This window comes from Xiphophorus hellerii, chromosome 20 (genome assembly GCF_003331165.1).
Source record: "Xiphophorus hellerii strain 12219 chromosome 20, Xiphophorus_hellerii-4.1, whole genome shotgun sequence".
In the NCBI taxonomy this organism is placed as follows: domain Eukaryota; kingdom Metazoa; phylum Chordata; class Actinopteri; order Cyprinodontiformes; family Poeciliidae; genus Xiphophorus; species Xiphophorus hellerii.
In genome coordinates this window covers 15,620,720-15,648,658 of record NC_045691.1, presented here as the reverse complement: position 1 = coordinate 15,648,658, position 27,939 = coordinate 15,620,720, and the positions used below count along the sequence as shown (strand labels likewise).

The 27,939-nt window shown below is 36.2% G+C and overlaps 1 protein-coding gene across 1 annotated transcript; it reads right to left on the bottom strand.

The window, feature by feature from the left end:
• Positions 1–173: 173 nt before the first annotated feature.
• Positions 174–27,179, bottom strand: camk1a (calcium/calmodulin-dependent protein kinase Ia). Its single transcript, XM_032550241.1, has 12 exons — positions 26,814–27,179; positions 23,396–23,514; positions 14,269–14,400; positions 13,358–13,432; positions 11,383–11,521; positions 11,170–11,296; positions 10,835–10,910; positions 10,643–10,755; positions 10,487–10,565; positions 8,770–8,857; positions 6,658–6,829; positions 174–4,833 (listed from the first exon to the last, which is right to left on the bottom strand). The coding sequence occupies exons 2-12, from the start codon at positions 23,479–23,481 to the stop codon at positions 4,730–4,732; spliced, it is 1,191 nt and encodes a 396-aa protein (XP_032406132.1). The 5' UTR covers positions 23,482–23,514; positions 26,814–27,179; the 3' UTR covers positions 174–4,729.
• Between the last annotated feature and the right edge of the window lie 760 nt (positions 27,180–27,939).

The window sequence follows — 27,939 nt, the reverse complement described above, 5'->3', positions numbered from 1 at the left end:
AAAGTCAACGTCATCTGCAAGGCCAAATGTCTGCACATCTATAACTTTAAACCGAAGCACACTGTAAAGAATGTAAATAGTTATCTGTGACCTGAATTTGTTCACAACTGAATCTGTTTTCTCATTTTACTTTCCATTATAAAGACTGTCTCGTCTCATGACAATACAAACAATGCATAGACAAGGAAGTTTTATTTCATTTCCTGCAGTCATTTCTTTGTGGGTACAAATCGTATTTTCATACAACTTTTTCAATAACCCATGATGCATTGCATCCATACATTTGTAGCTCAAAACAGCTTTTACAAAAAAGGATATACAATATATACTTATATTTATATTTTATATATATATATATATATATATTATATACATGTGTTTCTTTATGCATTTTAGTGTGTTTGTAACGGGTAACAGAAGCTTTAAAAAAAAAAAAAACACAGCCGGGTTGAGATAAATCCCAACAGAAAGTCTTTACCAAACATATAATGGCCAGGTTATCAAAGTCATCAACATTGGCTATAGTACGCTCAACATGAAGCCCTTCAAACACAGTTTGCATATATTCCACATCTACAGTCATGTAAATCCAGAGTGATTTGCCTTTTTTTTTTTGTACTATGGACCCACATTAACAGCTACATATGAAACAAAACTCTTTAACGAAGGAGGATCAGTTGATGGGCTAGTTCACTGAGTTTCTAAAGCTTTGTTTTTTTCTTGAAACAGAATCCAACATATCATGGGATACATTCTTTTATACCAGTAATGATGTGAAGAATATCAGGATTATAGGCCTTTGTAATTCAGTGGTGAAGTTGCAGTGATAATATTATGTGTTTTCAATCACTTGTAGAATTGGAGTGGTACAATAAGTAAACAAACAAAATAAATCATGTATCAATCCATCATTGCAGTGCTCAATGTATGGCTTCAGTGTCTTTTCCTTAAGAGGACAAATGTAAATAGTGCACTCCAGCAGCCAGTTGTTGCTACTTGTACATTTGTTTTTAAGACCTTGCTGAAAATAGATTTAAAAAAATACCAACTTAGTACGATAGCTGATATGTGTTTTTTTTTCTTTAGTAGGGTCAAAGATGAGGGAAAAAAAGCAAGCAGGAAAACAGCCGTAAATAAACATAGTACAGAAAAAAGATCACTCAGAAAGAGACTTGACTGTTCGAGTCAATGCAAATGATAAGTCCACTGTGCTGTGTTGTACTTTGTCAACATTACTTCAGGTGTTAATCACTTCACATTATATAGCTCAAAAATTACATCAGTTTTCAATACAACATAGTAATATTAAATTGTGTGTTTAGACTAATTGATCATCATTCATGTAAACATATTAAACCAGGTCATGCAAACAGTAGACCAAAACTTCTTCCACTAGAGGTGCACAGCACAGAGCAGGCAGAGCGCCCAGACTGAGATCCTCCCGACTCAACATGAGCCGGGTCTGGGCCAGGACAGGAGACTGACAGCCTGTGGATTTCTGTATTTTTATCACTTTATTTATTTTTTTTATTGTTTATTTTATTTTTTGCTGAAAACAAAATGGTGAAAATAAGCATGATGTTTCTGTATTCCACATGGCATAAGAGCTCATGGATATAAAGAGTGGGGATCTCAGTTTGAGCCTCTGATAACAAAACAGCCATAAAACAAACAAACAAAAATGTCTCCTTTTGGATATTCATACATTTCAATGGTTTTCCCCGACAGGAAGCATGCAGACACTTCAGGTCAAAACCACCCATTACTAACCCAGTCTGAGCCAGAATATAGAGTCCAAAAACCCCATGTTTTAATTGCTACTTTCAGATATCTCCATATTGTTTACACAAAGTGGTAATTAGTCAGGAGAAAAAAGAAAAAAATGATAGTTGGACAAAATAAAATAAAAAAAAACAACGTAATTTTGCAGTAATAAATGCTCAGCTTTCAGACAGGCAGCTCTTTCATGATCAGAAGACACATTTACTGTTAAATTAATTGTTAAATGTTATGTTATTATCCATCTGATCTGAACTTCTTTTTGCAGTGTTTTTATTTCTCATCCACATGAAAACAGCATTTGTTGGGGAAAATGACATTTTAAGGTTGGCATTTTGTATTTCTTCATGAATAGAATATCCAGCCACTAATGCCCACTACATACAGTACTTGATAGAAGTAAACTGTATCCTATGAAGAATTAGATTAAATTGGGCTTCACTGGACTGAAATGCATTTCATTCAGTTAGGAAACGTTTGAGTAAAATGAGATGTAAAAATGGACTGAACTGTGAATCTGGTGGATTATATTGGGACTTAAATATATTGTATTCAGTTAAAATTATTTAGTAAATTTTAGTCATTTGGGTGATAACTGAGATAAACCAGACTAGTTTTATAAGTAGGATTTTTAGGTTGAACTGTGTTACAGTGGACTGAATTGGATTATATTTGGGGTTGAAAAAGCTAAAATAAATTAGAGTAAGTATTTACTTGAGCTATATTCAGCTGGGATGAACTGGAGTTAATCTGTCTATTTTTTAACTGAAGTGCATTATATTTACTTGTACATAACGAGTCGGGGTGAGTCCGTGGAGGTGCGCACGCCAAAGCCTAAATGTTATTGGTCAGTTTACTTTGGTAAATTTGGGGGCTTGTTGCTTTTTCTGTAAGCTACAAATGAATGAGCAGAGTTTGAATCCTCCTGTAGTTCTAAGAGAGGTCGTTTGGATCCTGTCCAGAGCTTTTTACCGTGTGCTCGGTTCAATAGCAAACAATCATCAAAACTAGCCAGACCGCAGCACATGGTAGACCCAAAAACTTTGTCCTCCAGGTAAGGGATGTTTACTGTTTACTTCGGGGCAAATTTCGACAAACCCACTGAATTGATTGACAGGTGCCATCATACCCATTGAACAAGTGTGCGTGCCTGACATTCAAAGTGCATAACAGAGGTGACGAAACATCCTATGGCCCCCCGACCTCAAAAATGAATCTGATCAAATCACATTACAATAGAACTGCATTCAATTTAATTGAAATGGTTTACTTTATCTAAAATGTTCCCTGAGTGGACTTTTGTTTTGCAGAGGTTCCACACAAACTGAGTTGTTCAGTAGGCATTAAAACATAACTTGAGGGAGAAACAATGTTCAGCTACTTGACTAGAGTCACTTCTTGGATAGCGGCTGGCATTTCATTAAAGAATAAAGAGTAGAAAGACCTGCAGGACTCTCTTTAAGTACCGGTTCCCTTTAAATGGTATTTTCTCTGTAACCTGCCTGGCCAAATTTCTCAGGGAAAGCTGCCAGTATTGTAGAGTGTGTGGGCCAGATGGATGCAGACACAGAAATTATGATTAGAGGTAGGTGTTTCACATAATGAGATAACAATTACGATAAAGGACACAGCTTTTAGAACTCCTCTTTGATTGAAACCCACTGTGAAGCTAACATGCTGAACCATTGGTAAAAAAAATTAAAAAACATGCTCTGTTATGGCTGCACAACAAAGATAATTTCATTATAAGGATGGGTTGCTGAGTTAGACCTTTTCAAACTGAAATAACCTCTGCATTCTCAAAGCAGCCTTACAGATTTTTTTCAGTTTTTGGTTTGTTGTCACAACAAATTGTTTCAGCTCACCTGAGTTGATACAAAATGCAGTTCTCAAATGGTAATTTCATTTATTAAAGGTAAAAACTATTCAAACAATGCCTCCCTTTGTGAAAAAAGTATTTGGTTGCTAAATTTAGCAATCCTTGGCAAAGACTGCCACCAAGCTCTTGGGTTAACCTGCAATGAGTCTTTTTTATCTCAGTGGAGGAATGTTATCTTACTCTACTTTGAAGAATTTGAATTCGGGCACATTGTAGCATTTGAACATTTTAACAGCCTGATAACTGTTGTTTCACAGGATTTCTGACAGATTTAGGTCCAATCAGCAGTGATATTCACTTTAGATCTCTTATGGAGGACATTTTACTCAGGCATGTGAGGTGTGCAGTGCTTCACACATCAGAAGTGACTTTCTAGATGACAATTTTGGTTGTTGTTTTTTCTATTTGAGGATAATGACTCTTACTATGGTACAATGTAGGTCCTATAGCTTATGAAAGCTTTTGGACCCTTTACAAACTTAAACTTAGGTAATTTTATTTCTCATCTGTTGTTTAAGTCCTTTGAGATCTCTTAACCTATGTCACATTCCTTCCTGATTCAGATGGTCTGGCAGTAACTAGCCCTGTATGTGGCTGTAAAATTGAACAACAATGGGGTCAATTACAGGCAAAGGCTGAGATTAACCTTTCCCTGTAATTAACCTTGCTTTGGTTAGTTTCCCTTAATAATTGAAATCATCACTTTAGAACTGCTTCTTGTATTTCCCCTTGTATCTTTGACAGTATAATTTGCTTAATGATGCAGCAAAACATTGAAGTGTGGCAAAAAAAAAAACAATTTGTAATTGGGAAAATACTTTTCTTAAAGAACTGAAATAATGATTTATTTGAAAATAATAAAATAATTATATATATATATATATATATACAGTATACTGTATATATATACTTGGTTCTTTAAAAAAAAAAGAAAGTAGAGGAGTACTGTTGTCTGGGTATGTGCTCTGGTGGACATTGACTAATATCTACTCTGCCTTACTGGCCAGACTGGGTGGGCGGGTTCTGGGTGCTCCAAAGACACTTAATCATCATGACACCAGGAGGCTTTGCTCAGATGCGACTGGTTGGCCTGCAGCAGTAGGTGCAGCTTCTCAGGCTGTCCCGATCTGTGCTACCCTCGTTACTTCCACGACGACCATCCTCGTAGTGCGACACTTGGTGATGAAGAGCAGAGCAGCAGAGGAATTAAGAAAAACCCAAGGGTTAGTCATTACGAGTACAACATCAAAGTTAACATAATTTTTTCAGTATATTAAACATGAGAGTATCTGTTTGACTGTGACAGTGCTGCATAATTTAATATGTTGGCAAACCTGTCCAACTAATAAATAAGATTTATGAGTAGGAGGGAAGATATAAGATACCCAACAGAGCAGAATTAATGCAATAACAATTCAAGTCTAGCAACAGCACACAGGGAACAAGCCTTTTGCTTTCTGTAGCAGCAGGACCTTCATCTCACTCATTACCTTTAAGATTGTAATGCTTTACTTTACATGATATACAATCAGAAATTTTTAAAGTTGTAGTCACTAGCTCATGGCAGTCTTAGATTTAAAGTGTCCCTATCCATTTATAACAAAACTCTTATAATATGGCAATACTAAAACAAAGTATCACCTGCAACCATTTCTATGTATGTTGCACATGACACACATGATGCTTTACAACTGCAGGTCTTGCAGAGATCTAAATCATTACTTTAGGAGTAACAATTGACAAGGGTTAGAATATGTAACACAGTAGCTTGTCTTATAATAGAATACATTCATTCACAACATGGTATTAAGGGAAACTTAACTATGCAAATAGGAATAATGAAAGCAAAATACTAGTCTCCAAACAAATACATTACTTCTAAAGAGACACTGAGTGTTGTGAAAGAAAACACACAATCCCATCTGCACAAAAAAATTATATAACTGCTTCTGGTGCTTTTTGTCAACATTTGTCAACAGCCTGGGCTGAGTCACAACCAGATCGTCTCTCAAAAATACGGCAGACGGGGCGTCCTGGCAGCTAAAGGATTTGTAAATGAAAAAAAAAAAGTATATATATATATATATATATATATATATATATATATATATATATATATATATATATATATATATATATATATATCTTACATTGCTCATCATTATTCTGTCCTGTAAACTACACAGTTGGTTAAAGAACTTTGTAAAATAAGCCTGAGATTTCTCTAAAGTTATTGTAGTATCTTAATGTAATATCTACCGTTTTCTGTCATCTTAAATATTTTTAAATTGTGATAACATACAATGACTCACTACTTCTACACACACCTTGTCAAAATTCCAGATCTTTTGACCGCAATGAAAAACTTCCAGTCTTTTTTACTTTCAGTGTCATCACATGTTTCCTGCCCAATTCAGCAGGTAAATAAACCAGATCAGACGAAAATGTAAGGAGTAAAAAAAATTGTAATAACCTAATTGCATATCCTTAAACTAAAACTTAGTTTGATTTCAGTCTTGTTGAGCTCTAAAGGAATGATGTGGTTATTTTGAGAATTAAATTTGGGTAAATATTTTTAAGTCAACATGTGGGATGCCTAAAGACTCCAACCACATGAAATCAAAATGCTAAAATTAAATCAAAAGATATTTCAGCAAAGTATTAGTTTAAGGTTATTGCACGTTTGTTGTTAACTTTTCCAGCCTAACATTTTTATTCATTGTTTTAATTAATTTACACAATATAAATGTAACTTTAAAAATGGTCAAAAGAAAATATGGACATTATTTATCATATACTTAATTGAAATGTCAAAAAATTATTTCTACCTGAGGTGTGTACTCCACTGTGCAAAAGCAAAATTAAAGACTTCATCTAAAAAAGTCTTTGGGAGGTACCTTCACAAAGCACCTATTTTGCAAGATTTGTCTATTAACCACATACAGCACTGGCCAGGTTTGAAGTTGTATTTGCTCGTTGACTATGAGTTGCTGACTTACAGCTCTCCTCCTCCTCGTTCCCCAGTTCATCCTCTTCTTCCTCCACCTCCTCCTCTGGGAGCAGATGTCCATGGCAGGGACTGGTGGGAGTAATCTGACTCGGTCCCTCGAGACTGGTGCCCAGCTGCAGCCTCCGCATGTGTCGCACCACCGCCGTGGCATTGAATGCTTGCTGCAGAAGCCAAAAATACAAGAAAAAAAACCCATATATATATATATATATATATATATGCTTCCTGTATGTCAAAAAAATCCTCAAATTTTTTTCCTTGTATGTTTTCTTCTTTTTGACAGTAATTTGAAATGTGAGTTGTAGAAATAAATATTTCTACTTTAAAATGTTTTTTTAACAGGCTGACTGAAACATCATGCCAAATATACTCCAGTAAGGAAAATGTAAGAAAATTATAATTTTTAACTTATTAAAATAAAGTTGGCCAACCAATTAGCAATAAGTGTCTTTGGAGAATTATATAAACAACTGAATAATAAATGTATACAAAAGTACATTCACAGAGTTGGAAAATTTATTTTTGACAGATGCTATCATGCATATTTTGTAAATCAATTCAAATGACTAAATATCCTTATATTAACATTGTTCTTAGGGTGGCTCTGTTTTTACCAGTGATTATGTTTTTGCGTGTTTTTTCTAAGCTGTAAATGAAAAAATATTTTGCACATAAAAGCTTTACCAGTAAATATGAAAAGATTCTTTAAACTGAACAGTGAAGTGAAAATTGCAAAAATCACAGATGGTGTAGCCCACTAGAGGTTACATTAAATTATTTATGACAAACTCCCACACAGTCATACTGATGTGTAGCAGAAAGTTGCCTCTCAACAAAAGATAAAAAAGAGGCATGTCAGTAAACTTCTGGATGTGTTACTGTTATAGCTGGGATGTTTAATCCTTTGTCACATGGAGAAAATTTGTTAACTTGAAAATCCTTTTTATTTTGTAATATTAATCTCATTATTTTTGCTGCTCAACAGTAAACTAAACACAAAAATAATTTCAGGAGACCAACAATATATTCTGATTTTGGTAGAAAAGTGATCTGTAGATCACTGAAGATCCGAAACATAAAGTAAGTCAGAAGCTGAGCCCAAACACACCGCAAAAAAGGAACATTATGGGTCAGTTCATGAGCAGGTGAAGGCGAATTATGGCCATGTTTGTTTTTAAGAAACATTAGAACCTCTGCTCTGTCCCAGCTTGTACTATTCAGTCCTTTTCTTAATTTCTTTCTCTGCAGAGACACCGTATAAACCAGGGCATCAACATCTCCCCCAGGAAGCTTTAGTAAAAACTGTATATTTCTGGGGAGAAGATGGTTATACAGCTGACCTAAAAATAGTAGGAACAGGGCTCACATACAAGAACACAGAGAGATATGTCTACTTGAAAATACTTTCAGGATACAAAGATATAACATTTTATAGTGACAAGCCTTAGTCATAAGTTTATAGAAAATGCACTGACTGACAGAAAAAATAAGCAGCCAGACTTGGTTGCTTTGTCATCAGTGAGTGTCTGCTTTTATGTTGAGTCAATATTCCAAAACCAAAATAATTAAACTCAACTATTCTGCAATGACCCCAGAGTTCCTTCTCTAGCCTGGCAGTGCCAGAGCAATTGTCTGCATGAGTTAAATTGTTTTCATTAACTGCACCAGGGGGAGGTGTAGATTTTATGCATGCCTGCTTTGGGTTCAAGAGAAAGAGAGAAAGATAAAGATTGACGGAGAGAGAGAAAGATATGTTATTGCTGCTACTTCTCATTCTTGTTTGTGCTGGGATCTCTTAGACTTTTTATCATAGGGGGGTTGTTTTCAATAATAAAAATCTGAGGAGAGATTGAGGGACATTTTAGGTCTGTCGAGGTCTGAAAATTTGCCAGGTGGTGACTAATTTCTGTAAATCCAAAGGAGTGTGTGCAGTTTTTTACTTCAATCTAAAACACTAAATGTATAACGCCATAGTGACGCAATGATTGCCAGTTTTTAAAAAATATATATATCTAAAGTGAGACAAACAAGCAAAGAAGAAAACATGTAATCCAACTCCTGCTGGACCTAAATCTGCTCCTTTCACAGTTTGTTGACTGACCTTCCATTTACTTTTGGCAAAGTTCTTCTTGATTTGAGCACTGACAGATTCATGTATATTCTTGTCCAGAGCTGTGTCACCACATATCCTGAAAAAAATAAAATAAAAATAGAACAGGACACATTAAAGGGACTTTTGCAACATGGACGCTTGGAGTTTGCTCATCACAAGTGAATTTAACACAACAGACTATTGACATCTGTTTTAATAATCATTTAATTGTTTCACTTTTGGAGTTAAAAGGCTTCATACGTTTTTCTTGAGTTAATCTGAAAGCCGCATGAAGTTTGCAGGACTGCAGAAAATCTGAAATGTCTGTCACACGCCTAATAGTCATCTGACCCCATTGTGTGATTTTTCTCACTTTGTAGCTGAGTTATTGTTTTCACTAACTTCACTGACTTCCTGAGTCCTGTTTCCAAAAGTGTTTGTAGAAGCAGTCAGAATACCTCAGAGATGGAGTTTATATAGCCTGTGGCCACTGAAGGGGTCACCTAAATTCAATGATTTTCATAAGTGTTGTCGATCAGCATATACTGTATCTCTGGTTAATGTTACTTTTGCGGAAGACCAATCTAACTCTGAGAGGGGGAGAAGAATAGAGGTGAAACCATCATTTATGACTGTTCTTGCTCTTTTCATTGTCTCTCACCATTGATCTCTTTGTAAGTGTTGATTTGTAATCTGCTTACTGAACATGGGTCTTTCAGTGCTTTATTAAGGTAACTTTGAAATCAGTTTGGGATTTTCAGCATCACAGTGAGGGTTCATTTCTTACCTGGCTCTATCACCACAGTAACATATGAGACAAACTTAATCTGTCCTTTAACAGATTAGGTTTGCAGATTAGAGCTCAAGAGCATAAAATCACTTTTTCTCAACCAATGAATGCCAGGAAAAGAATAAATAAATAAATAAAACCTGGTAGTCTGTGAACAGTGTCTTCTTTGTTCTCCTGCACATTCTGTCTTTGAACATAATTTGATGAGTTACTTCTTATCAGAATGAATCCATATCTACCTAAAACAGAGATTGTTAATTCTAAAGTTTGCTCCAATTAGAGGTTAATGGGTTAAAACTAATATTAGTGTTGTTTCTTAACTAAAATACCTTAATCTTAAAAAATGTTCATGTCGAAACAAGTTCAATCTAATTGCCATCCAGAGTAGAGTTTGGATGGCACAAAATGACCTCAGACATTTGCAATATCTCCACTATTGCTGGAATGAATCCTTTTCATTTTTGTGACTCACTTAATTCAAGGGGGATTTAGAACAGTCAGGACTGTGGCACATAGATTAAACCAGCAGCTTTTACAACATCAATGTATCAAAACCAACTCATATCCAAGGTGAGTAACCCTTTTGTATCACAATTTGAGCAAAATGTTCTGTTTTGGGGTTAGTAAGAGTAGATTTCTCAAAGAAAACCCTAATATATTTGAATAAACTTGTTCAGATTAGATTTTCAGCATTAGTCACTAAAGTGATCCTGAACTGAATCTAAAATGACCTCAAAAGGCCACAAATCCCACATTGTTATCTAGGCTCATCTTAACCTTTTTCTTTTTCTTAATCTAATTTCCCCCAAAACAGAAAGCTTTAAATTTCATACTGAAATTAAAAATATAACTTAAAGCATATGCCATTGGCCTTCTTGCACAGAAAAGTTGCAGCATCATTTATAACAGATACCACAAATTGTTTGAGTCTCCTACCAAGGATGTTGGAGAGCCTGCTCACAAGTATACCTCTTCATGGGGTCCTTTTCCATCATATGACAGATGAAGTCTTTGGCTGCCAACAAAATTTAGGTTCATGTTATTAAAAAGCACTTGTAATTGTTGTGTCCACTGTAAATATTCTGGAAGTACCTGAATCTGAGATGTCATCCCAGTATGGAGAGTCGAATTCATACTCTGCTTTCAGAATCTGCTCAAATAACTTGGCATCATTTTCGTCGTAAAACGGAGGATATCCACAGAGTCTGGGGGAACAAAGTTACAACCTGATCATTTTCTTAAAAAAACGTTCATTTGAAAAATAAACACAAAAGATCAACTCACAAAATGTAAGAAATAACTCCTATGGACCAACAATCCACAGCTTTACTGTATGGTTTCTGAGCGAGGACTTCGGGGGCTGTGAAGCAAACACAATACACAGAGTAAAAAATACACAAGATGTAAGTAATCCTGACCTTTCAGCAAAACTGTATGATCTAACAGGTCACTCTAAGCAAGAACAGAGCTCTTCTGAAGCACTTAGAGCTGGCTCAGAAGTGGATAAAGAGCCTCTTACAGTCCATTGAGTAATGAGGAGATGTCAGCTGTAACAGCTCTCATAGAAATGAGAGGAGAAGGTGAAGAGAATCTGAATGACCAGAGAAAGAGCTCCTCACCCACATAACCAGGAGTACCACACGCCGTGGACATGACACTGCCCGCTCCCTCGATCTTCGACAGACCAAAGTCACTGATCATGATCTTGGAGTCCTCGTCCATACTGTAGTACAGTAAATTCTCTGGCTGCAAACAAAACAACGTAGGACCAGTATTATTGTTTGAAAATGGAAAGCAAAGGTAGTGCATCTGTCTTTAATGAAAGAAGGTACCTTCAAATCTCTGTGGACGATTCCCATATCATGGAGATATTTTACAGCATCCAAGATCTGGTGGATGAGCTGGCTGGCATCCCTCTCCGTGTAGAACCCTTTCTCCACAATCCGGTCGAAAAGTTCCCCACCAGAAACTCTGCCAAAAAGAAAAATATGTAAAAAAATTTAATAAATAAAGAACTTACTTTTCTAAAATAACTTTTTAAACTTTTTTCAGTGAGAAGAATTCATTTCTGAATGATGTTGATTTGTTTTATTTATTATTTTTATTTTTCTGAGTAAACAAAAGTTACTTTTAAAATTTAAGTGTAAATTCATTTTGTTTCTAGAGAAAACGCTCCCTCTGACTGTCCAAAACAATGAACTGTACACCAGCATATGAAGATATCTTGATGAATTGAATATTAATGGTATGTCCTAATTTTTTCACATCAATTACATGAGCATTACATAAGGTTCATGAGTGGCATAAGTACAATATTTAAATTTATCGTAGCTCTAAACATCAGCTGTAAAATTAAAAAAAAGTTATCTTATTGAAAAGTTTTGTGAAATCTTTTTTTTAGCTCATTGTTAGTATCTTGTTGAAATCTGCACACAATCCTGTCTTCATGGAGACCCCTGGTCAAATTCATGCCCTTCCAATCATATTAAGTTTACAAAATGAAGAGGCTTCATCTCTTAACCATTAAAAATCAAAGTTTATTGTATGTGGAATTTTGCCATAACAGATTGTTTAGCATTTACAAATAAATCAGAACTCAGCTTGCAGAGAGAAAAAGGGAGCTTTTTGACACTGTGATTTTTCTCCTCTGGCCATCATACTAGTGACTACAGCCAAATTAACAGGGCAGATGTCTTCAGATTATGTAAGTGGAGGATTACTGAGCTGATGTTTTGCCTAAATGAAATCGGGGTTTTAAATCAGCTTGAAGAGCTTTGAGGGCGACTGCAATCTAAAATAAAAGCACTTTGAAATGCCTTGCTGCTGAAATGTGCTATACAAATAAAATTTGATTGATTGATTGATAAAATGTGGTTTTAATGAGGCTCTATTTAAATTGAATCCCAGACTTTATTTACAGTCTGACAACAGAGGTGGAAAAATATATGAATGTGAGCTAGTTTATTGGGAACATGGTTGAATGCATTATTTGTGAACACAGATTGTAACAAAGACCAGAGTAGTTGTAGAAAAGCTGACACAGACAGTTTTTGGAAAATAAATTGACATAATTAATTTGCAAAGTGACATTCTGTATGTATACTTTCTTCAGTACTCTGAAAAAGCATTTATCCATTTACAGATTGCTTCTGATTTAGCTGTTTACTGGTCTCATTTACATCATTCAGATCATCAAACAAAATTTTATATTTTATATACAGACAGAGTCAAATCAAAAAGGGTTCTCAAATGTGGATTTTATTAATTAAAAAAGATTCTGAACAGTCCTGATCTGAGAAAGTAATTACTTTTCTGGATAAATCCCAAACTTTGTCTTTTTTGAAAAGGTCCTTTTAGAAGAACATCTTGTAACCTCTTGTCCGCTTTGAAATTTTAAATAACTAAAGGAAATCCAAAATAGTTTAGTATATGACTACATTTTTTTTTTACACCTACCAAAAACTTTTGCACTGTGATACATTTCTGAGCATCTCCACTGTTTTGGCTGCATTTTGTTGCTATTTTTCACATGTGTGGGTGTCTATGATGGCTAAATGCCTGGATTTTGCTGTGTATGTTTCCCAAGCAGGACAAGCACACAGCCTCTTAAATAATTCCAGTTCTCACAAGGCAAAAAGGGAAAAAATACAAAAATATATATCCTTATATGGGTATTTCTCAATCAAGTAGTAGGACAAAGTCTTATTTTAATTTCTTCTACAGTCATCCATGCCATCTGCAGAGAAATGATGGATAATCTTTGATTTAGAACCATGGATAGATGGAAAAGAGGAAAAGGCTACTCACAGTTGCATGACAAGATATAGATGAGACATACTCTCAAAGATGTCCTCCAGTGAAACAATGTTTGGGTGCTTGATTCTAGAGGAGATATATGACAGAAATCTTACTGAAACAAGCCAGATCTCATCACAAGTTGGTCAACAGATGTATCTGTGATGAACAGATCACATGAAGAAAAGTCTGCTCTCTCATTTTTATACAAAGCAAAACTGGAAAAGCAATTACGTTACACAGAAAATACATAAAAGTTAAAAATAAACCAGTTCACTGAAAAATGACAACAGCTAAGGAGGGTTGACATTCAGAACAACAGCTTGAAACACTAACAAGAAATGATGCAGAACTTAACAAAAAAAAACTACAATAAATGCTAATCTCATCTCATTCATAGAAGGGATTGATCTGGACAAAGTGGCCATCAGAGTCGAGTTGAGAGCGTATGAGCTAACACCACTTCAACAAAAAGAGCCAAAAAACAGTCTAACTATTAACAGACTGTTTCACATCTTTCACTGGTCTTCCTGTTACTTTATTGCTTTAAATATTTCCAAAACTCCACACTCCCATACACTTCTCTTCTTCTTCTATCAAAGCCTCCCGCACGACACCTCCTCACCACTCTCCACACTCCCACCCTCTCCGTGCCTCTTTCTCTTTCTTCAGTACACTGCTGCGGGGAACTCCACACCATCTCCGCCTCTGTGTGCTGTTGCCCTAGAAACAGGGACACTAAAAATAGGCCTATCTTCTTTACTCCTGACATTTCCGGTGCACAATCCTACTGTTTCTACTGACACTATACATTCAGTCATCTTTTCTGTTGACCCCTATGCTGGATCTACACGTGCATGTGGTGTGAGACGCTGAGCTGACTAATTCCTGAGCCCACGGCGGATGCATGGCAGGTACCTCACCTGTGCAGAACAGCGATCTCGTTTTCAATGTTGTTCTCTTTTCCTTCCAGGGCTTTCTTAGGGATGCACTTGATGGCCACTAGCCTCTGAGTCCTCTTCTCCTCTGCGAGAACCACCTCGGAGAAAGCCCCCCTGCAACATATCATCACATATACAGTATATATTATAAATTTAATAGTGTGGAAAAAATTTGGTTTTTTCTAATTTTTTCTGCTTGTAAAATCTGGTTTTCCCAACAACTTCATATCTTCCATTCTTTTTTGTAACCATTGGTTTGCGTGTACGCTAGTGTTTGCGTACAGATGAAAAATTCAAAGTGGTGACATTCCTAAGTGATTTGGAAGGGGCTGGAGCAAAGGCTCCAGAGTTGAAGCATATTTGTAGGAAGAAGAAAAAACCGCAGCTGCTGTTAAGAAATGAAACTATTTTTAAACCATTCAATAATAAATAGCGTAAATGTAGTGGAGTTGCATCTGAGGGAGACCAGACTGCATTATGGATTATGGTCTGGTAATGATGAGAGGGAGAATTGTGTGTATTTACACAGTCTACCCACCAAAGCGTGGGTGGAGGCTCAGAAGGAGGCCTAAATGCCTGAACATTGTAAGTAACCACGGGGATCCGATTCATGAGCGAAAAAGCGATGACAAGACGATCATAATAGATCACCACTCAAAAACTTGTTCTCCTGGGTTTTAAGGGGATGCATCTAAATAGAGATGTTTTTTTATATATTTTGTCAAATCAATCTGCAGCCTTCTCAACGTCAGAAACTAACAAATTCCAATATTCATGTTCAGCTTCTTATTTGATTCCAGGCGTCTCTCTCTGATGTGGATTTCTGTTCCCATCTGGCTTCATAGAATGAATCCCCGCTTTGCTCCGTTACATCCTGCAATCATGAAAACAGTGCGGAAAAAGTCTAAAGCTGTCAAGAGAGGGGCCACTTTTCACACTCGTCTCCAGTTTCATTTTTAAACCGTCCTAAAATAATCCCCTCAACAAAATCACATAAGGCTCGTGTTCTCATCGACCCATAAAAGTGTCTTAATTCGTTTATGTCTGCAGCATCTTTAGCCATGGATTCATTAGAGAGACCAGAACTCTAAACCCCAATTATCTGCCAGTTAAAAGTTTTTGTTTAGGAAGTTGAATGGGAAACCACAAGAAAAAATAGAAGAGGGTGAAACTTGATATTTCTATTCACTATAAGAAAAGACACAACCTTTTTTTCCTACTGTCTGATCTTAAATCACACTTTTTTTTTGTAGGTCAGATTACCAAAATTGTGTCTGTTGCTAAACGCCACAACAATGAGAGAGAAAATTTCTCAGTCACATTTTGTAAATTCTGAGGCTCACAGAAATTTATGCACATTTTCTTACATTGCTTTTTAATCTGCATGCTTTTGGTTAAACATTTTGGCTTTCCTTTCGCTCAAAATAATTTGCAGGAGTTTTGTCCCATTCCTCTAGAAAGAACTGGTGTATGCTGCTTTGCTATACTAATCGTTTTAGCTCTGGTCACAATGTTTGTTTTGTTTAAATGAATGACCAAGTAATCTTAATCTGCGAAAAAGCTTTAAATTAGTTTGTGGTGAAACTTTGAAATTGTACCAATTATTTTATTTTACGATCCTAAAATATAAAAGATTTGGAAGTTAATGCATATAACGTATATTCATATTGCACCTTATTATATTCATATACTGGCTTCAAATATAGATTACACTTGCTTCCTTTTGTTGTTCTATCCATCCATCCATCCATCCATCCATTTCTTCTCCCTTATCTATCTAATGAAGGGTAGATTTCTGAGGAAAATGCCATGTCAAAGCTGTTCTATGACATTTATATTCATGGTCACAGAAACTGCCAAGCTGACAGATGAATTAGCTATGAGTCTCTGAGACCAGTGAGTCATGCAAAACTTTTATTTATAATTTTTTTTAACATGGAGTTAAAGTAAGGGCAAGAATTTGTTACTGGCATTCAATTTGTTTTTGCTGTACCAGGGTTTGACTGCATTATTTAAATATTTAAATCCATGAGGCCTGACTGTAGCACAAACCACCCATTTATCTATTTTTATGACTGTCAGGCATTACTGTACAAAGTGCACATTAACTCTTCACAAAATCTCATTAGTAGAGAGCAGTTGCGACAGTAGCTTCCTCTCCTCCTTTGCATTTCTCTCACAAATCCACTGAGAGCCCACACCTACTACGTCTCCAAGGAGAAACGAGCAAGTGGATGGTTAATTACACAGTGTCTAATGGCAACAGAAGATACGTCTGTATGTGTGTATACTTCCTGATTTAGTGTCAGGCTTTTTGACTCTCACAAGGATTTCAGAGAATGGTACTGCTTATAAAATTAGTTTGGTTTATTTAGAAGAACAAACACAGTTACTCTAAATATTATACATCATGTATTCATGGTTGATTTAGTTTATGACCACATTTGTGCTACATTATGCAATCTACCTGGAAACAGTAGCGATTTTGTGCTAAGACCAACATTTTAGTTTGTGTAGTCATTTAAAAAATATAACACAGCAATAAATACTCAGCTTAGTTTATTTAAAAAAAAAAATCACATTTAATTTTTTTTAATCTCTGGAAATTAAATTAAACACAATAATTACAAATAAATACCAAAAAGTAATACTTTTTCTAATTAATCAAAAATGGATTAACAAAATAGTTGTTCTGAGGAAAAGTTAGGACACTCACACCCTGACAAGAAAAGAAAAAAACAAACGTCAGGAAATTCCATCTAATCATGTTTACAGTGAGATAAACATGTTCTTTTCTTAAGGTCCACACACACCATTTCAGTCAAATTTCTTCTGTCCTTTTCTGATTGTACAGGAATTAATATTTATATCCACTTCAGCAACAACCGACTGTAGGTCCTGTGATGACATTTTTGAGTTTTGGAAACTTTTTGAAGCATCTCGTGGAAAGTCTTCAGGCAATATTGACTGTATTAATTAACTATAACTAATATAACTAATTATAGATAGACAATAAGATATAGCTAATTACAGATAGATAATAAAATATAAGTGGTTATAGACAGACAGACAGATACCACCAGTCCCACAGCCATCGGCACATTATGAACACATGCAGCACAGCATGGGTCCCTGTCTGACACACTCTCACGCTCACCCCCACCCACAAACAGGCACACACATTCAAGTTGGTGAAGACATTGTAATCCCAGCTGCCTATATGGGCAAATATTGATTCACACATTCTCAATTTGCTATGAGTGTCTCAGTGTTCGAGGTATGAGCTGTGTCTTCAAGACTTCTCAAAGGGGTGGTTTAATTATATTAAATAAACACAAACATAAACAATGTTGATTACTGTATCAATTATTATGCTTTTAATTCTGGCTCCATCACCCATCTTAAAATATCAAAATGATCAGCAGGGACAAAGTTATTTGTTTTCAATCCAATAGCACATGGAAGATTGCAGCCAAATCACTCCAAATGAGTCCAAACACAATTTGCCTACATCAAAAGCACTGACTGTGAGTAAAAGATGAACACAACCACTAATTTCACCTTTTGGTTTGCGAAATTCAGCTTAAAGCATGCATATTAACCCTCTATGGCATGGCGTTGCCCTCAGGCAACAAACCACATATCTGTACCTCACATTGCTCCTTTATTTTATTTTTTGGGGGGCATGATTTTTGACATATTTTTGTCCAAAAAAAAGTTTTTTTATGAATATAGTTTTTGTTTGATTTGTATTTCATTTCTCATAATCAGTGTAGAAAATCTTGGTGTTCTAGACCAATGTTACCCTGAGGCAACAAACCCAAATCTGGTTCCAGGAGGTGTCAGAGTCCGATTTTATGATTGACATGTAATTAGGGACCACCAAGCTCCCAAAGAATGCAGGAAAATATTTTTTCCCCCAAAAAATAAAAAGTCATGCCATAGAGGGTTAAAAACTTCAACCAACATATTCACAAGGGTGAATATGTTTGGTTTTCTTCTGTGTTTGGTGCAAAATTGTTCCTCAAAGGGACACAAAATCTGTTTTCTGCCTGAACTATCTATCTGCTGGATAAGATAAATATGGCACCTTCAGGTCTCTGGAAAACTAGTTTGGTTTATTTATTAGCACAAGCACAGCTAGTCTAAATATTATTAAATGTATGTCATATGTTCAAGGTAAATTGAGTTCATCACTACATTTCTATTGTGTTATGTAATCTACGTGGAAACAGTAGCAATATTGTGCTAAGAGCAACATTTCAATTTGTGTAGTCATTTAAAAAAAAGAGTAAATCAGTAAATGGTTTGTACTTGTGTAGTGCTAAGCATTCAGTTATTCCTGCACACATTCACACACTGGTGGTGGCAAACTGGTGGAGAGTAGCCACAGCTGCACTACCAGGCAAGGCGGATGATGTGACTTGCACAAGGACACAACAGAGACGGACAGAGCGGGAATCTAACCAGCAACCCACCGATTGCTAAACTCCTACCATCGACGCCATGCATGTAAAGAGCCTCGATTTTTTTTTTCTTATACTTGATTTGCATGCCTTTAAATGTGTCCGCAGGTTTCCTTCCATTTAACTCAAACATTGTTAATTAACCTATTGAATACTTATACAGTCATGACACAAACATCTGTGCTTCCACTGTTTAAAGGGCTTGTTCTCTTAGTGTATGTAAATTTCTGACTCGGAGGGAAGTAGTAAATTGATTTCCCTCATTATTCTCCTGTTTAGCAATAAGGTGTTATTTTGTTAATCCTAAAACAGGAAAGGTTTAGTTTGTGCTGCTTTACGCAGGATCTAGGTTCAATTGTAATTTAGTCTATGTAAGTCATACATGTTGTTTGTTTATGATGTAGCTGTAATTTTTAAATTAACTATAAAAAAGTTACAATTAATTTTCCATTTCACCATTTTACTTCACCATAAGTAATGATATGTTTGAATCTGTGTCGTTTGCTAAATGAAAATTAGAATTAATTGTAAAACATGCTAGAGACCAGCTCTAGATTAAAGCCAAGAATTGACAGAAGTCGTGCTTTCTTTTTAGCATTACTGAAACAAACAAACAAACAAAACAGAAATAAAAAATGCAGAAATCTTCTAATTGACATCAAGATCTGTACAACATAAACTCCAGTCATCTATGCCTGATGGTGAGTGTCTGCTATGGGTTTTGAGTCAAATTAAGTGGATGAAAAATAACAAGAGGCATGAGATAAAAGTTTGAAAAATAAGTTGAACCAATATAGTCTAAAAAAAAAGTGCATATGTAACTTGGCAAGGCTCTAACACATTGCACAATAAGGAACTGACGAGCATAATTGATCTTGCGTTCGTTAAGTTTCCAGTCAATACTGACACCTGCTAAATCTTCCATGCATTGTCTGAACTGGACAGGTTGCCAGTCCATCAAAGCGCCTGCAAAATTATACATAATTCAAATATCTCCAACTTTTATAAAGGATGTCTTCACAAAATTCCCCCGTCATATAACCACCGTGCAACTTGTCCTCTGGCTCCTCTTAAATCATGAGTTGGTGAAGCCTCTTACCTCCACAGACAATCTGACAAGCACGAGTGCTTTGTAGCAGTGTTAAGAGGTACATAGGCACATAGTTTAAGCTCTTACTGGATATCCACCTGAAGAGTACAGGTAACTCTTAAAACCGACCCATTCTGTAATTTACAACCCTGTACTGTTTTTTTAAGAAAAGATGATGAAATGAAACCCTGTGTTTGAAAACATGGTCCCTGCATTTAAACCATATATAAACTCCCAAAATATTTTCATCCATCAATAAACATCTGAAATTACACCTAAGAGGAAAAGTTAAAATATAATCTTTATCCCTCTAATCTACACATCTGCCTCTATTACTATTCTTCAGTAAAATTAATACTGGTTTAAATGTAATAATCTAACCAGGGTCAGAGTAAGACCAGTGGAAAGTAAAGTTCAGCAGTACTCAAAGAATATCTTGCATCTTTGGGTAGTTTTTAGTGTTTTTGTATAAATGAAAACATTTTTAGAATGCATGGTGTTTTTTAATGAAAATATGCTGTAACAGCAACATTTTACAAAGGATAAGTAAACCCTTTGTGAATATTTGTGCAAGACTGAGCGTCTCTGCCTCAAATTTAGATTCATTGAATTGGGGATTCATTTATTTAAGTTTGAATACATTTTACTGTTCATAGAAAAATTGTTCATTAGAAGAATAAACACAATTGGAAAAAATGTCTCTACTCACAGTCTAACATAACAGATGAAAATGGGAAATTTCTCTCCCATCTGCTAACCTTCCTAGGAGGACAGTTTGTCCTAAAGTGGATTCCAAACAGAAGTAGAACTGTGGGGATTAGCCGGATCTGAAAATAATATTTCAACATAAATCAATTAACTTCACACACTAAATTCCTGGATAAAGCTCCTCAGTAATCATTTCTCTGAGCATAAGGAGCTTTTCATCTATGTGTTAATTCTGCTCTCAGTCAGGTCCATCTACAAGCGACAGGAGGGAAAAATATTACTGCAGCTTGTTTTCCCTCTTTTTTTCCTATTAAAATAAGGAAACAAGGTATCCCAGCCAAACACATGAGACTTTGTTATATAACTTTGTAGGTCCTCATTTAAATTACAGACATTTAAATGAGTTTTTGTCAAATATTTGTTGAAGAAATCAACAGAAATTCTCAACTTTATAGAGTTTGTTAAAGTTAAACTGTGAATATCCATATCTGGCACGTGGATGCCTTACGTATTATCTGCTGTGCTCTTTCAACATTGGGAAAAACAGTTTAATTTGAATAACTGCTGTTTCACTTTCCTGGAGCTGAACCAGTGTTTTGCGGGAATTAATGTCCAATGCTGTCCAGCCTCTCCGGGGGAAGCAGGTGTGATTCCAAAATGAGAGAAAACGGTCTCACCACATATGGCGGCATCATGTTATGACAGGTGGGCATGCGCTGGGGTCACCTGTTCACAGACTGAGAGTGGGGAGTTGTTCCCTGACCATCTGGGCTCAGTCCTGTCCCTTTTGGACAGTGAAAATCCGAGCCCAGCTCTTAACTTTACTTACTTTATGCCACTGATTTGTGATTAATATAGCAATTCTTTTAAAAAATGGGATGAATAAATCAAGGTATAATTTGAATTTCAAAATTCAGTAGCAATAAAATAATCTAACCAGGGTCAGAGTAAGAGCAGTGGAAAGTAAAGTTCAGCAGTAGATTATGTATCTGAAATATTTGTCTGGGTTAATGGCAGCAGTTTCATTAATGTCATCCATTGGTCATGATTACCCTAAAGAGTTTTTGCATCGATCCATCATATTCAGTCGGCTCTTTAGAGTAAGATGGAACACAGATGCATCCGATTCCCCCTGACTCTTGGAAAAAGCAAAGAAGGCGTTACAGCAGATTTACAAACTCTATTCTGCTTTGTGTTCTAAAATCTAAAGTATATATTGTTTTAGACTTCATAAACTGATATGCCACTGCAAACAAAGCCCAGTTTTAACAATGAAAAGTGATTTCCTTTAGTGTCTCTCTGAGCTATGGGCGCAAATCAGACTGTAATAAAAGTAAATCTCAACTTATCTCCCCAGGAAACTCAAAGTGTCTGTTGTAAAGTACAATTCTTTAACTCCATAGCTGAAAGGTTTACAACTGTTTTAAAAAAGTAAGTGCTGTTTTTGCAACCGCATGGCTAGAACACCAACAACCAGCAAAAGTGTGGAAGAAGCTGCTTGGATCAGATTAAATCAAATGTGAACAAAAAACAAATCCATGTGTGGCAGAAAACTAGTCCTGCACATCATTCTGGACTTGACAGGAACACAAAGTGGCTCATATGTAGTGGCAGCATCATGCTGTGGGAATGCTTTTCTTCAGCAGGCACAGGGAAGCTGAATAGAGTTGAAGGAGCTAAATACAAGAGAATACTGGAAGAAATAATGTCAAAAGCTGGAAAAAGAAATTCAGACAAGGGCAGAAATTTACCTTCCAACAGGACAATAATCATAAACACACAACCAGAGCAACATGAACTGGTTTTGATCAGAGGATGGTAGAACAGCCCAGTCTGAAAAGTCTGGAAGCTTAAAATTTATGGCAAGACATGAAAATAGATTTTCACAGACACTCTCCATCCAAATTGGCTGAGCGTGAGCTATTTGGCAAAGAAAAATGGACCAAACGAAATCTGCTTCTAAATGTGCAAAATGAGTAGAAATATACACAAAAGAACATTGTGGCAGAAATTATTCTCTGAATACAAATTCTTGCCAAACTCTTCAGACTTAATTGTAAAACAAAAAAAATCCCCCTTTGAGAACCAAATGTTCTTTCCCCTTCACTTCACTTGAGATTTATGTGCAACAACTCACTGAAGTCAGGTGGCTCTCAATGCCTGTAAACTTGAGGACTAAATTTCTAAAAGCATAAACTCTGGCCGATTCACAGCTTAAATGAAGCCTAAAACCAAAACTTTCACCGCACAACATTCTGAGCTTATGGCACTTTCTTTTTTAGACACTAACCAAACTATAAAAGTTAACTGTACTTCAGGGAAGGAAAACAGTTGGTGGGAGTGGAAGGAGTGCTGTGTGGGTTTATATGGGAAACAGCAAAGTCAGCTGTAAGCTGTGGCCAAGAACAAGAGATGTTTGACCCAAAATCTCCAGTGTCCCGGCTCAACTACTACAGCACAAACAGCAAGGATTGATGGGATGAATACATTCTCTTTGTTCCTTCATCTGCAAGCCTGTGTGCGTGTTGAATATGCACTTGTTTTGGTATCCAGTTATGAAGATTGTTTAGGATTAGTTTTGGAAATGCTTTGAGCAAATCTCCTTCTGCAGAGGCCTCTGTAGAAACAGTGCACTGGACATAAATAACTCTTTCTCTCTGGACAGCAGGTACACTGATCCAAAGTCTGTGCATCTGTAAATTTGCACTTGTTTTAATTGATGGACAAATTTATGTACACTCAGCTCACTATATATATTATTACACCTTTAAACTACTGAGATCAAAAGATGCTCATTTGGCAGGTTGTGTTAAAAAAAACAGAATTGAACTGCTACATTACTTACGTTCCCAGCACTTCTTTGAAGTCATAATGTTCTTTGATGTCTGATGTCTTCTTCTTCCATCCGTTTCCATCCTCTCCAAGAGGCATCCTACAACGCTGATTGGATTCGCCACACTAAAGCTTAAGGTCAGAAAGAACATTTTGCGTACAGTCAAGTTTTAAGCAGCCACACTAGGAGCAGATCACGATTACAGTAAGAGGCACATGCTAAATGTTACCAATAAAGGAAACAGGAACTGAATGAGGATTTGTCAAACAGTTTTTAAATGCTTAAAGGTAAAAATCTTAACCTTTAAGTGAGACACACGCATCTTCTGTTTTTGAAAATGTTCCTCTGGAGCTGGTTTGCCTCACATGGATAGAAAAATTTCATTTTTGGCTTACTTTATTGGAAGTATTTTTACCCCTCAAAAGTAGAAAACCTCACTAATTTTCCTCTTTGCAACTAGAATGCACACGAATCAAGTGAGACATCATGTTTTAATCTGAACTCTAACATCCAAGACAACATGTATTCTATTCTATTTCAATGTGAGCTCATAGAAGGATGCTTAATTCAGTATTTTGTCCAGTGACGGTGGAGCAGAAATGAGGACAGATTTTTTTTGAGAGGCAGCAGCTTCAAGACGTCATGGTGACTAACAAGGCGGATGTCGTGACCAAAGCAGGAGATAGACAGTGAAGTAATACACAGAACAAAATGCAAAAGATTTAGTTGTGTTTATGTTTTTTATCTTCTTTAATAACTGTAATTTTCTCATGCAGTATTGGTAGTGTTGTGCTCAGGCTCCTTCAAATGCCTGCATTTGGGAGTGTTGAAACTTTTGTGAACTTTAACTTTAAAGAGGTTGTTTTGTCAATAAGTGAAGGGCTGCGGCAAAGATTTGTAGGTTAACCTTTTGCTATTTGATGGAAGAACAAGAATAGTTGGATACTGCATAACAGTTAGACTATAAATATGATAAAATACAAAATGGAAAAAGGGGACGCCATATGAACATGACCTTTTCACCTGTGTAGCAAAGCAACTTTCAAATCTTCCTAGTCTCTGACCTGACACTTGTCTATGTTTTAAGTTTAATATCTACATCTGTACATCTACTGCATAGATCTCTTCATATTTTTAAATCCACAATATTCACTACTTGTGATTTCTGAATGAATGCTACCAGGGTGAGCCCCTCCTTGCATACCCTATATACAGAAATATGTTAATCTTAATATAAGTTTGGCTTGAAAAAAGCATTGCAAAAACTAGCACTAGTTTTTTTATTTTATTTTTTTACATAAGTCTTTTTCAATTGGACATTTAAGACAACTCATCTAATATCTCATGCAGATTACACAAGTGAGCTGTGGTTCACTAAAAAGTTAATCATTGTGTGGTTTAGTGAGACAGCAAACAGACTATCTAGCAAACCAAAAACAGAAGGAAAAGAGATTTCCTATTCTGCCCATAATGGGCAGCTCCTCATGCTAGTGTCCCAAAGAAGAGCTCTGCACCAGCATGGTGTGGTACAGTTGGTTTTGTCTGATTTTAAAAAGTGCAGTGTGAAACTGTACCAAACCAAATAAAGGTGTGACATGTTTTGGCTTAAGACAACTAATTGAAATGAGTTCCCCTGGACTATTCCAGTGTGAAAATGTCCAAAGAGTTTTGGAATTTTTGATTTTTTTGGCTCTAGCTGCCTTTATTTGACAGAGTGGACAGGAAAGTGGGTTGTGAGAGCGAGGGAAGACATGCATCAAAGGTCAAATGGCCGGGACTTGAACCTGTGATGGCCACATAGAGGACTGAAGCCTCCATAAATGGGTCATATGCTTTACCCCTGCACTACTGCCATGTCCAAAATGTTCCAAGAGTTTAATAAACCTCAATCTGCATACTAAAGACTCTACCATTGGCTAGAGTCTGACCAATGGTATTGATTTTGAACTACGGGTATCAAATGCAGTCCAATTTTCTTACAAAAAAAAGAAGTTACAAATCAGACTCCAACTTGTGTTGTTAGTGTAGTTCTTCAGGAGTGTCATACAGATATGTTTTCTAATGGTGCCTACACTGTGTACGACACAAGAAGATAATTTCTTTAATGAAAGGACAGAGAAATAAAGCAATAGGCACAACTGACATACATTTTTAAAGACTTTGTGCTGCTTTTTGACATGAATGGTGCACAAGGTAGTGAGCCATGTGGCATAGGTTCATATAAACATCAGATTTCTATATTATTGTCGACTACAGCTATAAGCTGTTCGGCTGCCGTTCCATAGGATAAATCTTCATTCCTTATATTGTAATGTCATTTCAGTTTTAGGAAGACTTTAAAAGTTTTTTTTAATACGTTTTCTGAAACAGAAACATATGAACATGTGTCCTTAGCAACTGCAAAGAGAAAAAATGTAAAAGAATTAAATAAATGTATCCTTAAAATTATGTATATTCTTAGGGATCTTAAACTTGCAAAACTGAATCCTTTGTATACCAAACAAATCAAGCAGCTAGAAAGAGTCTTTAGGATACCTAAACTATTTATCATTTAGATTAATTATCATATCAAATGCTTTCTTTGCAGAATTTTGGACTAAAACGCTACATATTAGGCCTGTGATCCTTTCTTTGTTAATTGTTTGGTTTTCATAATTTGCCTAAATTAAAGGAAAAATCTAAAGGTTAACATTTTGGGATAATGAAGACATGCCAGTAAAAACAAAGCGCTCAATTCTCAATTAGTAACGCCTCAAAGTGGCACAACTGCAGATCTTTCTGCTGACATTCCGCTTTCATCAATAAATAGCAACTAATAATAGCGTTTTAAGCATGGCCAATAGAGGAGCAGGCTGCACGAAAGGGACCGTATACCGTCGCAAAAACAAACGCATGGTCAGTAGAGGCGGACACAAACTGGAGGACCTGTGCTATATTTAACATCTAAAGCTTCAAACAGTTCCCCTTGCCTGAGGGGGGGGGAAAAATAATCAAAATATGAGGAAAAATCATACAGATATATGCATTCTAGGAGCTCTTGTCAAGTGGAAACTGAATTCTTCTGAGTAACATTTACCAACCTGTTCTGCATTAAGCCTGCAGGGCGTGAATGACATGTGAGTGAGGGAGTTTGCATGCAATGAAACCGTTCGCAGGTGCCATGACCAATACTCAAGTCTACCTATTTTTTTAGGATGGTAACCATGAAATAACCCCCTTTTAAATAGAAAGAATAGGCGGTGTGGGTGTGCAACCTGCATACTGCAGCGTTCAAGGGTATGGCAGTCAAATGTAAGCAACATCTTTAGGTTAAATCAGGAGGCTGCGGACATGGAAGCGCACCAAATGCGCTTTGTTTTACGCAAAAAGGAAAGTATATTAAAAACCGGATAGTGCATTTGAATAAATCTGCAGCTGGAAAGGAACGTACCTAAATGGCGAGCTGTAGCTGTGCGGTGTCCTGCTTTCCTCTGGGAGAGATGTGGTTGCTGAGCTTGTGCGCAGCGCTGGATGCGCTCAGACTTCTTTTGACGTCAAGAAATCCAGACGTCTACGGACGTAGTGTACCATAAAATCACTAACTGTTCTCTCAACAACACGGATCTGCAAAATGTAGTTTCTGGTCATCGAGCCACCTTCTCTTAATATGGGAGGTGCTTTCTTTTTTTCTTAGACATCTGCTTGTGCAGAGTGTGTAGGTTCTGCACAGTTTTTAGGGGGATTTCAAAACAGGCACAGCGTGTCACTGTGAATAATGCATCAAACAGCAGCAGCAAAAGCAGCAGAAGCCACTGAGCAGAGATTTTCTTTTTTTCAGAAGAACATATTTCAGAATAGCCTAAATGTATTTCTCTTGATTAAACGGAATGTAAACCCCGATCTTAAGGTAACGCCTACTTTCCTTTTTTAACTAATCCAGACACTCCCACTCGTTTCTCTAAGTTAGAAAAGCCTGGGCACACACTGTTAAAGCTAACTTTGCATAAAGGGTGTGGACAGGCAAAAAGTCTGATGCCAGTAAATGATTAAAGAAAATGATAGATCATTGTTTAAAAATAATTAAATAATAAGTAAATAATTTGACAGCTTGGTTAACTCTAATATGTGGAGGACTATAATAAATCAGAAATAAACAAAATTAATCATAAAAACTTCAACGTGACAAACCTCTGCTATATCTGCACAGTTTATCGTTATGTTGGTCGAAAAGAATTTTAATTTTTTCGTTATTTTTGGTCTTTTGGAAAGTAAATGTCCTGGACTAACAAACAAACGTTAATGGCAAAATATTGTCAAAAAATTACAAACATATTTAGTAGTTTACCAGTGCAGTTAATGGATTCTGTGGTAAAGATGTCTAAACACACTTATTGCAGCAACATAATGTTACATTTCAATGTGAGGGGATATTTTTTCGGTGTTTCTACGTAGAGATTACCTTTACTCACCAGGGATGCGGGCGGAGAAGTTTTCTTCGGTACTCCAACAGCTGGTTGGTTGGTCTCGGTCTCACTTAATTGCTCGAGCCTCTAGGTATGAGTGAGAGTGTGCAAAAT